The sequence below is a fragment of the Athene cunicularia genome (genome assembly GCF_003259725.1).
Source record: "Athene cunicularia isolate RWA chromosome 3 unlocalized genomic scaffold, athCun1 chr3_part1, whole genome shotgun sequence".
Taxonomy (NCBI): Eukaryota; Metazoa; Chordata; class Aves; order Strigiformes; family Strigidae; genus Athene; species Athene cunicularia.
This window is the reverse complement of record NW_020799097.1, coordinates 16,972,218-16,986,482: the sequence shown is the minus strand read 5'-3', so window position 1 is coordinate 16,986,482 and position 14,265 is coordinate 16,972,218. Positions and strand designations below refer to the sequence as shown.

The window sequence follows — 14,265 nt, the reverse complement described above, 5'->3', positions numbered from 1 at the left end:
AGAAACTTCAGTGAAGAAAAGCTTTCCTTTAAGAAATAAATACCTTTTAAGCCAAAGAGCTGTTTGGATATTCCAGTTATCAAGAAACATCTTGAAGCTTGTGGAAAACTGTAAAGTAAAACCAAACTAATTATTTCCATAATTGTAAAGTGTTACAAAATACTTCAAAATTTTGACATATAAATTATAAAAAAACCCCCTAGACTTTGTGATGAATTGAATAAGGTATTTACTCAGCTACTTGTAACCACAAAATATTTTGCAAGTCAACTGACAAGTAGAACATATTCAAAACAGACTATTTTCCTAAGGGTGTGAACACATCATTTCTGACTTTGAACATATTTACTATCTCGAAGAACAAAACGAGTAGGAAAAGTTACTGAAATTACAAGCAACTACCTACATGAGGGCATATTTTATTTGAAAGAGACAGAAACAAACCTCTATTTGCTGGATTCTCAGATTTGATATTAGATCCCAATGTGTAACTCCATTTTTATCATATCCTCTAAAACCAAACCCTGCTGCATTATTAATTGCATCTGCTGCAATGAGACAAAAAGAAACAAATTAATTATAAACTGCCTGTATTACAAATTGTGTACTGCACAATATGTAGTTTGTTCAAAATATTTATCACATCTTCAAGACTACACATTTTTTTTTTTTGCAAATACCAAGGATCACTATGTTACACTTGAACAAACAGAAAATAATCCAGGCAACACACCAGCTTTCAATTCAAAAACTTGTAGAAAAGCAAAAGAATGAAAGGTAGCACTATCTGCTTCACAGTACAGATGTCCCCTCTCTCTCATACCACCTACTTAGATTTGCTTTGGCAATTTAACAGAAAAACAAACTCAATGAGATGCATCAAAACTACAAAACAGTGGCTGGTTGTAATAATTTGAGACAGCAGCTCAACACTCAGATGCATGTCTTTATTCTTTGAACATTACCGTTGCTGCATAATGAAGACCAAAGATAAAATTGCACGATTCACTGCAAGCAGGTGCACATTCACAGCACCATACACAGAGCAGTGCAAACCTAACAGAAGTAAACAGTAATTTACTAAGCAATGCAGAGTTTGTCAGACTTCTAATGGCACAAGGCTGCTATTAACAACACTTCTGAATCCAAAGTGTTTACAGTGCATGTCCAAGGTCAAATAGTTCAAAGCAAACAATATTTTTCCCTAGGAGAAAAAGCTGCTACCATCATCTGGACTATGCAGGAAAATACAAGGGATGTCAGTTTGAATACTGCTTGTAACTTTCAGTCATCACCTTCACCTCAGATTTCTTAGCTCAGGCACAAAAAGTTTCCTCAGCTGTACTTCTCAAGTGAAGACAGCCATGTACAAGGAAATTCCCCCCCCATACCCCAATATTGCCTCTGTTGAGCCAGGAGCTTAGTAGCATGCACCAAAACATGGACACACATCTATGAGGCATGAACCCAACCAGGTATCCACTAACATGGATAAATAAATGGCCATGGGGAGAAGAATGCCAGCTCCTCTCCCAGTTCAGAGGTCCTGAGGAGTTGGAAGCAAGGCAGGCAAAAGGGTCTGCAGATGCAATACAGATCTAGTCCTCTAGTTACAGGGCATGAGCCCTCTGTTAGCTCAGAATTAATCTAAAGCACTGTAAATAGACTGTCACCTTTGAAATTACAACTAGCAAGGCAAGACAAATTGCTCAGTTTGTATTATCATATTAAAAAGAAATTACTTTATACAGTAGTGACATGTAAGTGAAATTTCTATCTTTTGCATTTTCCTTTCTTCTCAAAACCTTTTCAAGGCATTAATCCATCTTACTTGGGAAGTAAGGGAAACAACTGACTCACAGAATCGTCTAGGCTGGAAAAGACCTTGAAGATCATCTAGTCCAACCATTCACCTAACACTGACAGTTCTCAACTACACCAGATCCCTCAGCACTCTGTCGACCCGACTCTTGAACACCTCCAGGGATGGGGACTCCACCACCTCCCTGGGCTGCCCATTCCAACACCTAGCCACCTGTTTCTGTAAAGAAATGCTTCCTAATATCCAGTCTAAACCTTCCCTGGTGCTACTTGAGGCCATTCCCTCTTGTCCTATCGCTTGTTACTTGGTTAAAGAGACTCATCCCCAGCTCTCTGCACCCTCCTTTCAGGGAGCTGTAGAGGGCGATGAGGTCTCCCCTCAGCCTCCTCTTCTCCAGACTAAACACCCCCAGTTCCCTCAGCCGCTCCCCGTACGACCTGTGCTCCAGACCCTGCACCAGCTCCGTTGCCCTTCTCTGGACATGCTCGAGTCATTCAATGTCCTTTTTGGAGTGAGGGGCCCAAAACTGAACACAGGAATCGAGGGGCGGCCTCACCAGTGCCGAGTCCAGGGGTCAGATCCCTTCCCTGTCCCTGCTGGCCACGCTATTGCTGACACAAGCCAGGATGCCATTGGCCTTCTTGGCCCCCTGGGCACACTGCTGGCTCCTGTTCAGCCGGCTGTCAGTCAACCCCCCCAGGTCCCTCTCTGACTGGCAGCTCTCCAGCCACTCCTCCCCAAGCCTGTAGCGCTGCTGGGGGTTGCTGTGGCCCAAGAGCAGCCCCCGGCATTTGGCCTCATGGAAACTCCTCCAGTTGGCCTCAGCCCATGGCTCCAGCCTGTCCAGGTCTCTCTGCAGAGCCTCCCTGCCCTCGAGCAGATCAACACTCCCACCCAACTGGGTGTCACCTGCAAACTGAGGGTGCACTTGATCCCCTTGTCTAGATCATCAATACAGATGTTAAACAGGAGTGGCCCCAAAACCGAGCCCTGGGGGACACCACTCGTGACCGGCCGCCAACTGGATTTAACTCCATTCACCACAAATCTTTGGGCCCGAACATCCAGACAGTTGTTTACCCATTGACTCAAACAGTTGCTTTCCTGAAGTTCAGTTTCTCCAGTTGTCTACCTGTCTGGAAGAGGGCCTTGTGAAATTTAATTTAATATAGGGTCATTCATAATATTTTTATTTCCTCATCAAAAACAATTAAAAAAAATAATCTTTGAAAGCAACAAAATTCGCTGCTATATATCTGATATCACTGATGTTGACTTCAGACATTAGACAACAGTTTTATGCTCAATTAGAAACAGCTGAAGATTTGAACTCCTTAATATCTTTTTAGCCAGAATACAGACTATGGCCAGAGTAAATGCACATTAATAAATAAAATTAACTATTATTTTAGTAAGCATTCATTTTAAGTAATTCATTCTAGTAACAGATTTTTTTCTTAAGTGCAAGAAATAGCAATGTACAACTCAAAAGTATAACATCCAGTAAAACTGTTAAGGTCCCCTCACATTCTACTCATACCACTAGTTTGGTAGATGAGGTAAAGTGGAAGGAAGAAAGTAAAAAAGATATTTAGCGAACTAAAAGTAGAGAGTTGATACAATTTGTTTTCTTCAGTATTTTATTAAAGAAATGCTAGCTCTACACTGCTAGCAAGCACATGAAGAAAAATCCATCTGAAGTATTACAGGGAAAAAAAACCCAACAAAGTTTATTCATTTTTCAGATGACTCCTACTCTTTACAGACAATGATACTGGCGCATAAGAGCATAATATTCAAAATTATTTCATTCCACAAGCATCCCCAGAATTACTATATCCAGACAAGCTGAAAGCACTTCATTCATTGACCAGGAATGAAGCCAGCAGCTGTAAATGAGTCATGCTGCTCTGCTACACCAAAGCTTTCTTTACTGCATTGTTTCCCACAGATTCTCTCTCAAAAGAATTATGAAACAAATATGTAAAACTGGAAAGGAGGAGGAAGCTGATGAAATCTGTTTTGTGAGCCACTTCCAAGATGTCAGCTTACATAAATACAGCATTTTGTTGTTGTATGTATCATATTTTTTTCAAGTAATGTGAAGTGAAAAGCAAAACATTCTTTAAACTATATCATCTATTCAGTGTCTTAAATCAGTGACTATGGGCTTTATCCTGTTGGTCATTAGAACTTTTAGAAAACAAAGACTAAAACTGAAGCATCACCCATCATATCCTAAAAATTCTACCGTAAATGCCATCTACTATTAACAGCACTATGAGATACCCGATTTTCAATATATTTTTTTCCGTCATACTTGAATAACATCAAGCAAATTACTGATAACTAACCACAGAAGAGGCTTAAAATAACTTTTCAGATATGCCAAAATCAAGGTATAAAAAAAAATTAAAAAATAAAAAAAAAATCAAGGATTGTACATCAGATTAGATTTACTGAAACTTTTACAAAACAAAAACATTATTGCTCATTACAACACTATCACTCTCCAAAAAAACCTTATGTTTCACTCAGAAATGTTCAAGAGACTGTGATCTTATTTGCAGCACTGTCAATACACTGTGCTTAGACTTATGGTAAGTTTTGTTTCTCAAAAAGAGAGATGCCATTCAATATACTTTGATGGTATCTCTTAATGCTTAAATGTAATAATGTTTTTCTAAGGCCTCAAGAGGGCACTGTCACTTTTTAATACATGCTTAGGGTGCAGCATCTCAAATGGAACTCAGCACATACACTTTCTTTTATTTTTTGAATATATATACTTACCTAAAGTCCATGCAAAATAATACTTGGGTCTGGCAGCCATAAGGGACACGTATAGGTAGAAAAACCTTACAGGCCACGATGCTGTAGCTCTGAAGTTATCATCAATGTTGTATTCCACAGGCAAAGTTTTTGTAATAGTCATGTGGAAGAGTAAGGACAGTCCACAGATTAAAAGTTTCTGTGCCACGGCTATCTGAAAAGTTTAAGATGAGATACCTTGTAAGCTTCATTTTTTTGTTTATCTACTGGAAACAAAGGCAAATTATAATCTTCCTTCCCTAAACAGATGTATTTATATGTCAATTTTTCAGTAATATATACTACCAACTTTAAATTAGTTGGTAACATTTTATAGAGGCTCAAGGAATAGTGTTATCTTGATTAAGTTGTGAGCACCGCTTCTGGCAAACAGCAAATACAATCCAACTACAGTGAGCCTCTGAAAACCCTTTCAATAAGGGGAACACCTTTTGCAACTCCAGATTTTTTTCTTATTTCATCACCAAATTTCTGAAACAAGTAAATTGTTAAGACATCATAACACAAAGCATATAATCTAGGACAAGATAAGTACGATTACTGCAGAGATTCCAAGAATAATAGTAAAGCTTCAGTTCATTTTCAGTTACCTTTGGTGTAATGCAGGTGTTCAGTTTATGCCCAACTCATTATATCAATAATCTGTTAGATTATTATAATATCTAAATTCTAAACCAGCTGAGATAATTTATGAATTTTCAGCCCAACCCCCCCTCAGTTCTATATAGACCTATTTTCCCAACTAGAGTGACCAAGCTGTAAGGGATTAAAGATATGCTCACAGGCATATAAAAATACGTTGTTCGGGTAGGATGTGGATTCAGATTTTCTCAAAATTCAGTTTTGCTATAACCAATACACTAAAGAGTATGTATTTTTAGGAAAACATTTCTAAGGATCTATTATAAAACACAGAGCAATAATGCATGACATTGACTGCTTCAAGTCACTAGTCTGATCCACAACCCAAATGCAGATACGACCGTCTGCGCAAATTCCTAAAGTAACACAGTAACCAAGCACCTACAACAGAGAAGTTCGAGAGCTAGTTCATTTACACGTGATTTACAGATTTTGATTGTAAGTAATCTCAATATTTGAACTTAAATATTACAGTTTTAATTTATATTACAGTTCCCGACACTAAACTTGGCAAGAAAACAGTCAGTCTAGCTATTTTTCTTTGAAGCATCAGAACAAAGAGATAACTAGAATCCTTTTTCTATCCATTCTTCCAGTATACCCCCCCAAACTTTTAAAGATAATGTCCTGCTTCAGTTAGGGTGCAGCTTCACATGTCTAGTTCCAAAATAAGGAGTAATTCTATTCTGTGATACAGAATGAAGCAATAAGTGCCCAACTGAAAACACAGATTTCTGCAAGACATACAGAATCAAAGATTCACAGAATCACACAGATGTAAGAGGTGGTACAACCTGATTAAAAATTAGACCTGGAAAAGCTGTAAAACTGTGAGGGTAACTTTAGATATTGCATATATTTCATGTGGCTGATCTCTGAATATATTTCAGATGGGATCAGAAAACACTGCTAATTAAACAAACCATCTGGATATTTTAGGAGGCAATTACCTATTAACAGCTAAAGCTAATGTTTAATTATTTGTTTCTACTTGCTTTCTGTGGAACTTCATTTTAATATTTTACTTTATTATAAGAGTTCAAAGTAAGGGCCATTAACTTTCTAAAAGTGTTCCTTTGGGGTTTTTTTAACAACTATTAATCTCTCTCTCTCTTTGGCACCGCAGAGGAAAAGTTCAGTTGGCTTAACTTCTTCAGGAATTTAAATGAAATGTTCATAAAAATCAGTTATTATTAACACTAATGAATCTTTAATTTTGGTATGCAGTATCCGATATGGGCAAAAGTTAGATATCTGTCAATACCAAAAGGCATCACCCCAAAGTTCTGCAAACAGCTGCACGGATTTAACTTCAAAGTCTAAGCATAATTAAAAGTAATGTTCAATTTAGCATGAGAAACAGTATTTATAGGCTGGTAACATTGACATGCAACATAAAATATAAACACAAACTTATAAAATAGGTGTTTTCCATCTTAATCTCTCTACAAAGTCTCAAAATATGTTATAGCAACTTGTAAGTAATGTTATCTCTGTTTAAAGGCCTGCTTTTTGCCACTGTTTACCAGTTTTTCTATTGGTAAATAGAAATCATTACACCACCTATTCAACCTGAAATATGCTTAATACTTCTTTAAGGTTTTTAACTAAATTCTGGAGGTGAAAGACCTTCTAAAAAATAAATGGTGCAGTTTTCAATGTGCAGATGTATAAAAAAATACCATAAGAAAAAGGTGTTTTAATTTATTTATTAAGCATTTAAATGATGTCTACTTTTTTTTTTTTTTTTTTTGTCAGCAATGTTTAGGTGCAGGGACAAGCATAACTACATCCAGAAACAGCATAACTCATAAATCTCAGAACCCCAATCAATCACACTGATACCATTTACAGGTAACACTATCATGGATATTAGCGTTCCTAGCAAACAGTGATGGAGATAATCTCCTGCCTCTACAACGACTGGGAGCTGCAGTTTCATGGCTGGTGTAAGCAGAATTTCTGAAGGACAATCCAAACAGAAGCTGCAATGCAAAGGAAGAGTTCTGCCCTATCTCCTCACCTTGGCTACAAACTTTTGCTCTTTTTCCTTCTAGCAAGGCAGATTAGAGAAACAAATCCGGTGGAAAAACTAGACTTTTGGCATTTGGGCGGTGTTTGTTGCTTTTGTTTGTGAGTTGTTTGGTTGTTTTTTTTTTTTGGGGGGGGGTGGCATGGGGAAGGTGCAGTTTGGTTTGGTTTTTCAACAATTTTAGGCTGGATCAGATCTTCTGAATCAGACCACAATGCAGTGAAATGCATGTTAACACTGCTAGGATAAGCAAAGGACCCAGGACCTACCATATTCAACTTTAGTTGGCCTAAACACATTATTAAACTACAGTCTGAGGCTTGGTTACAGCACTTAAGTTTTGAACACATTTACACAGAAATGAAAGTCCTTATCTGACACCAAAATAATCTATAGTTCAATTATCTACAGAAATGCATTTGGAAAAACATTATTTCATTTCCTATTGTTTAATTAACTAGGTTATTGATATAAGCTGCTTTGCCAAGGCATAGGTGGGTAATCACTGGATTGCACATTCACAGGAGGGTTGGGCAGTTTTACACAGATGAGGTAACTAAATTTAAGTTCCAAGTTCAATTTCATTCACTCTTTAAAGTTTTCAACATATCAAAGTAACTGTTAAGGAATTAAAAGACCATAAACTGCAGGATAACTTTGACCTCATATGAAACAGAATATACAATTTATTTTACAACCAAAATCAAGAAAGGCCTGGCTCATTTAGTTTTGATGAATAAAAACTGGTCATACCTGTATAAAAATATCAAATAGGTCAACACTGGGAAGGGAAAAAGATATTTAAGCTAAACGACTGTGCCAAAACAAAACCCAACTTGCATAAATTAGATGGGGATATAATTAGGTTGAAAGCTAGACACCTAACCAGGAAAAGAAGTTCAAGAAAAGCTTTCTAATTGAAGCAATAAAGGTAAAACACTCAGTGAGCTCAGGAATTAGGATAAGCATGTGTAATATGAAAAAATATATCAAAAAGGATCTTAAAAATTTTTATTTGAATGAACTTGTTCTTGGTTAATAAAGAATCAATGAGCAGCTCAATATTATATTGAAACATATTTAAAGCATGTTATTTTGGAGAGGTTAGCACCTCAGGTAAAAATTATAGGTAATTAAGCAAGAACTTTGTAACCTGTAGGAGAAGTCTGCATAATAAGCAAGAAAGCAGGTATCTGCTGACAGGAATCATGTATTTTAAGGGTAGCCATAATAAAAAGAAACTTACAAAGACAGATATTAATGTCTGAGAGCTGACACCACTTTGAGCACCAACAACTGATAGCTTGCAAAAAGGCACAATAGGAGGGATATAAGAAATAAGTTTTAATATGTTGACTTGATTAATTTAACATGCAATGAACACAGCGAAAATACTAAACCAAGTTAACATCATGCAGTCAACACAGTATAGAGGAGGAGGCTGGCATGAACTCCTTTTGTTATGTAGTTATATTTAACAAGAAATGCAACTTACTGTATCTCAGCTGAAGGATTTTTTTTTTTTTTTTCCATTTACTACATTAACATTTGCTGATCCCCATTACATTTCTTTTTTTGTTGAGTTAGCTAAGAATTTATTCTTCTTGAAATAATAACATAAGAATCAATGAACAAATTTAGAGTATTAATATCAAGTTAATGGTATTTAAACATTTGTCTAGAACAAGACAAATAATATTTTAATTGATGCAGCAAATGCAGTAAAATGATATCATCCATATTTCTCCAAAAGCAAACAATACTCACTGGTGTTATAAAATGCAGCCAGATTTCTCTAACACCAGTTAAGAGATGAAATAATCAACAGCATAGACAGCTTGTCTTTATTTTTATGTCAAAAGCTAATGCAGCATAAATTGCAAAAAGTTTCAAGCATCTTAAGAGCAATTCATTTTTAGGAAAACTGCTTACCTGAAAGAAGAATCCATCACAGGTTTACATTTATTTCTATCAGTTTTGTTCAGATTACTAGCAACATTGTGGTAAAAAGCTATGAAGGCCTACCAGGCAGGCAGTAGATGCATGTCCAGAAGTACTGAAACTAGCAGATTTGGTTAACTCCTTTTATTTGCAATAATTTTACTACATAATATTTTTCTGTAAAATAGGATTTTAGTACATAATATGTGATGCCTTTACTGAGCCAAAACAATGTTTAAAAACAAAAGAAGTGTCTGCAACTTTGCCAATACAACTGCAGACTACAGACTATGAGGTGCCAATCTATGCAAAGGATTCTCCAGTGTTTTTTGCCCTTCCCAACTATTTGCTCCACAGCATGCTTCTATGAGTTTAGATGCTTTGTCAATGTGTGGAACAGTTTAAAATGTTACCATCCTCCAGCCGCTAGTTTACATTCCTGTGGTGCAAGTTACAACACACACACAAGACAGGTAGAATGGAACATTCGAAGAGTCCCCATCCACAACGAAAGGGTGGAAGTGATTGGAGATGACACAACAGATGGGAAGCACTCCCTGTTAGCCCAGCTGTGGGGATGGTAACCTACAGATAGTAGGACAAGACAAGCAGCTGCATGTGGGAATGCCTTTGTACGCTCCAGCAACAGTTGGTGGTCCTCAAGATAAGCAGAAAAGAAGTAACTGACACTAGAATTAGCAAAGGCCATTTTTCTGAAGTGTTCCAGACAACTCCATGATAATTCTGCTTTTTATGTGTGGAAGTAATTATCTTCAGCACACACAAATTAAAAAGTCTGATACACTCCTATTTAAGAGAATCTAAAAAGACTGAAAAGATCATATTCAGTACCCTGAATGTTGAACTAACGGGATTAAATTTAAGCAGTAACAAGCTTCGGGGGCTTTTGATTTTAGTTCAGGCCATACAGTATCTCCTATAAGGTATGATCAACTGGACTTTCTTCTATATGTATTTGGTCTCTTTTCTAATACTAGAACAAAGAAAAAAACAAGTATGTTGTATGGATTACTAGCCATAGCATTATGGCTAGTACATCTTTTACTAAACCTTCAGATCAAAATACTTCTCTACATGAATGAAAGCAAATAAAATGAATGTATTTCTATGAAGTGTTTTTCAATTTTTTCCATACAAATGCTTCCTACTTGCTGTAAAAGGACATTAAAATACAGCAGAATTTGAGAACGTTCATGAAACCTTGCTGGAACTTGTAAGTCTCATCAGCTTTCAAATAACAAAATGTGCACTTCGTCCTTACCAGAATGTTTTAAGCACAGCATATGCTTTGAAGGAAACATGCATGAACCGTTTTAATTTGAAGACAGCTTTTTACCATGTAAACTTGTTAGGAAGCTCCAATTTATTCTGCTTTTATCCACAAGATCCAGACTGAAAACCATGAAGAAAACCTGCCTAAAAAAAATAAGTGTTTAACTTTTTGAACAGGGAACTACACTGTTGATGAATTAACTCCAGATACAGCTCAGAAGTTATGCCTGTAAATGAACAGTGCAAACCAAGCCTTTCATGCAATGATTATATAAGCAGCAGCACTGCAAGAGTCATACATCTTACATTTGGAGAAGGATCCGTTTGTTCGTATTTTGTATCTTCCTTCCCATTTGCTTCAGACTGTTGCAGTTGGTATGATCTGCCTTCAATGAAAGTAATATAGTCTTTGTAAGAGCATAACGGGCCTGCCAGGATACCCATGAAATTACAGTTGTAACTTAAATACTCCAGTAGACTTGGCATGCGTCTGTAATTCAAAGACAAGCAACTCGTGAGATGGAATGTGTAGGTCTACAGAACTTCCACAGTAGGAAAAGTCATACTCCATGTTATTGCTTACTCTAACTGCGGTAAAAACCATGTGTAGAAAAGCAGTTTGTGTATCTCTTGTAATCACAGCTTAAAATATTCTACACATAGTATTTCTTTCCAATCAGTACTGAGGATTTTCAGACAGATCTCCTGAACTCTGGTGACTCCCTCTTTGCCCAGTTAGAGGTGTCTACTGAAGCTGAGCCTGGGAAAGGAGAAGGAAGGGTGTTTGCCTAAGTGCTTGTTCAACTGTTTGTCTTCTTTTTTTCCCCCTCAATAACTGAATCAGTAAACAAAGGCTTGTGTTAACTGGCAATAATTCAGTTAAGGAAAATGCCTCAAGTCAAGACTGTTTTGCCCTGAACAACACTATTTCAAGTCTCCTGAATAAAGAAAGAAGAGGTAAATACTGAAAAACAGAGTTAGACAAGCATGTTCCTTCACCAGCTACTTAATATGTGTACTAAATGTTAACTGTTCTCCTCTGTAATATGGCATTAATTTGCATAAACTGCACAGAACTTAGAATGTTTTCCTTAAATATGTATAAAACCTATTTCTAGTATTATTTTTCAGGAGAATAGATATATGAATTAAGTACAAATATAAAAAGCATGGCTCAGTTTTACGTGGGTTTGTAAACTCTTTCTTGAATGTGCACTGTAGCATTTCCATAGAGATTTAATAAAGCACACAAAATGTCAGCTTCTCCCCATCCCCAAAACTAGACCGAGATGTCTGAAAGCCTACCTTACAGCCAAGCACCTCTGTGATGGAGTTAAATCTTCATTTTTTCGAAACATTCCTAAGAAAGAGGACAGGAAAAAGGAAAAAAACTAAGGAAAAGCTAAACCCACACACATTAATTAGCAGTTTCTTTACTCAGTAGAGCCAGCATCATGCTTCAATGTAATTTAAGTCCTCAAGTAATTTCAGAGGTATTATATCACATAACATTTTTGCTGGAGTTGGATCAAAACAATTCTTACTGTTGATGATATTACAAACTTTTGTACCCTCAGTTATAGCCAACAGTGCCTAAACGTGAAATCATGGATTTCAGGAAAGCATTAAGGCAGCTTGCAGTAAGTGTTGACAAATACAACTCTCCTACATTGGTTAACTTTTCAAAGTCTTCAGGTTTTAAAACCCTTTATTCTCAGCCCTGGAAACTGGATAAGCCCCAAACCCCTTTCAACATTGCAGTAACCCAGGGACATTAATCATTGCACTTTTAATGTGTAGTATGAACACAGTCCAAGACAGATTTAAGCAATTCAAAATTTAAGGGAGACCTCAACAGCACCCTCATGCTGCAAGTAAAGATTAAAGAAGTCCAGTGAAGTAAGCACAACAGTAAAGGGTGCTCAAGTCTTTTTCATGAGCACTAAAAAGAAGCCCTAACCCCTGTGAGCAGAAGGGGGCAGGCCAAGTCTAATGTTCAGCAACAAGACTGAACTTACCTTCTTGCCATACACAGTATTGTCTGAAATGGGCTACTCCTGAACAATAGACTTCAAAATTTGTACCCCCATGAAAGAGAAATCACTTTAATTATTATAAAATACACTAATTCAGGGGCACAGAAGAAGCAGAGCTCCTTCCTTCAGACAGCCCTGGTTTATACCAGCCAGCACTGCTTGCCAAAATGATTGTTTGAGCTCCTTCTGCAGCCTCTCCACTGGTTCAGACATTAGCGCATGTATCCATTCCCTGATATTCACATTTGCAAGCTTTCTTTGCCATTGCAAGCAGTGAAAAATTTATTTTTATGAGCAGAGCTTCCTAAAGGAAATTAAGTTTATGGAATCCCACTTCTATTATCTTCCTCCCTAGCAGGGCCTAAACCCAACAGCTAATTTGTAATCATGCCTGATGAAAGAGTAGAGGTAATATAGATATGAAATCCCAATGTACTTCATGAAAATGGGTGATTCTATAGAAGATCCTCCTCCACTCACAGAAAGGTTGCCTTCAACCCCACCCATCGATGCCAGCAAATCCACAGAGGGGAGCCCTTATATTTGATCCAAGCACAAGGAAAGTTTTAACTGGAGCCATTTTTTTTTTTAGATATCAAAATCAGTCAGGCTTAAAGACAAAAAAAACCTGGGGGGTAAGGGTGAAGTCAAACTTCATTTAATTCTATGACTCATGGAAATGTTTGTTATCTAACGAGAAGATAACTCTGTTGTCTTCGTGACTCCAAGGAACTGTGACCTATACAGACTTATGACTTTAAAATTGCACTTTTAAGTCTTCAACAAAGCTGAGAATACAGAAGGGTTAGAACTTGCCACCTCCCCTCTTCCAATATAACCTGGAAAAATACCTTCCTCAGTCCTGATCCTTCACAGTAGAAAGTCACCCATATTCATACCCACTTAAGGCAAGAAACTGAAGGACAAAACATCACCCCTAACTTCATGTAGGCACTTTATTTTCCCCAGATTTCACATCTCCTCCTTGGTGCTACAGCAAAAATTTCTATGTTGATAACTGTACTGAATAAAAAAAATACGGGAGCATTTTGAAAAGTCCTTTAACTGTTAAGGCTATAAGATTACAGTTCTCAGGTAGTGAATCTATTTAACACAAATTTAAACAAAAATTTAACAGAAAGTCTCCTACAGATAGATGTAGATCACACAACATGACTTGTTGTGTCTCTCACAGTGTACACAATGCAAACTGACTGGAGCAGGAGCCTCCTTCACTATTAAATTCCACATGACTATTTTAAGTTAGAAGGAGGAAGCAGTCACCTAATGTGTCTAAATGAACTTGCATAAAGACAGATTGACCACTATATAAAGGTAAATAGTCAAATGAAAGATTTCACATCATTTTGAAAAAGGAGGAAAAAACCTCAAACGTGAAATAGAAGAATCTAGCAAATGAAATATGACCTATATTTTTGGAGGGATGAGGAAGAAAGAACTGGCATATTTGAAATGGGTTTAAGGTTATATACATACATAAAAAGTTACTCAAGGCCTAAAAATCTGGTGAGCAATACACTTGCTGTCTCAGAGATAACAGCACAGAAGTAAGCATCCATCAATTCTTCCTTTTCCTATCTCACTAAGATTTCCTTCTTAGGCAGCAGCTGCTTTGAGGTCAGTTCAGTGGCTTTCTTTATATATAT

At 36.9% G+C, this 14,265-nt stretch overlaps 1 protein-coding gene across 1 annotated transcript in view; it reads right to left on the bottom strand.

Annotated features, from left to right (window-relative positions):
- Positions 1-14,265, bottom strand: part of MBOAT2 (membrane bound O-acyltransferase domain containing 2) — an 83,898-nt gene that overhangs the window by 14,692 nt on the left and 54,941 nt on the right. Inside the window, exons 6-10 of the mRNA XM_026846512.1 lie at positions 11,868-11,922; positions 10,869-11,052; positions 4,616-4,808; positions 445-548; positions 44-108 (exon numbers count right to left, since the gene is read on the bottom strand). Coding sequence (XP_026702313.1) covers positions 44-108; positions 445-548; positions 4,616-4,808; positions 10,869-11,052; positions 11,868-11,922 — 601 coding nt within the window. The remainder of the gene's footprint in view (positions 1-43; positions 109-444; positions 549-4,615; positions 4,809-10,868; positions 11,053-11,867; positions 11,923-14,265) is intronic.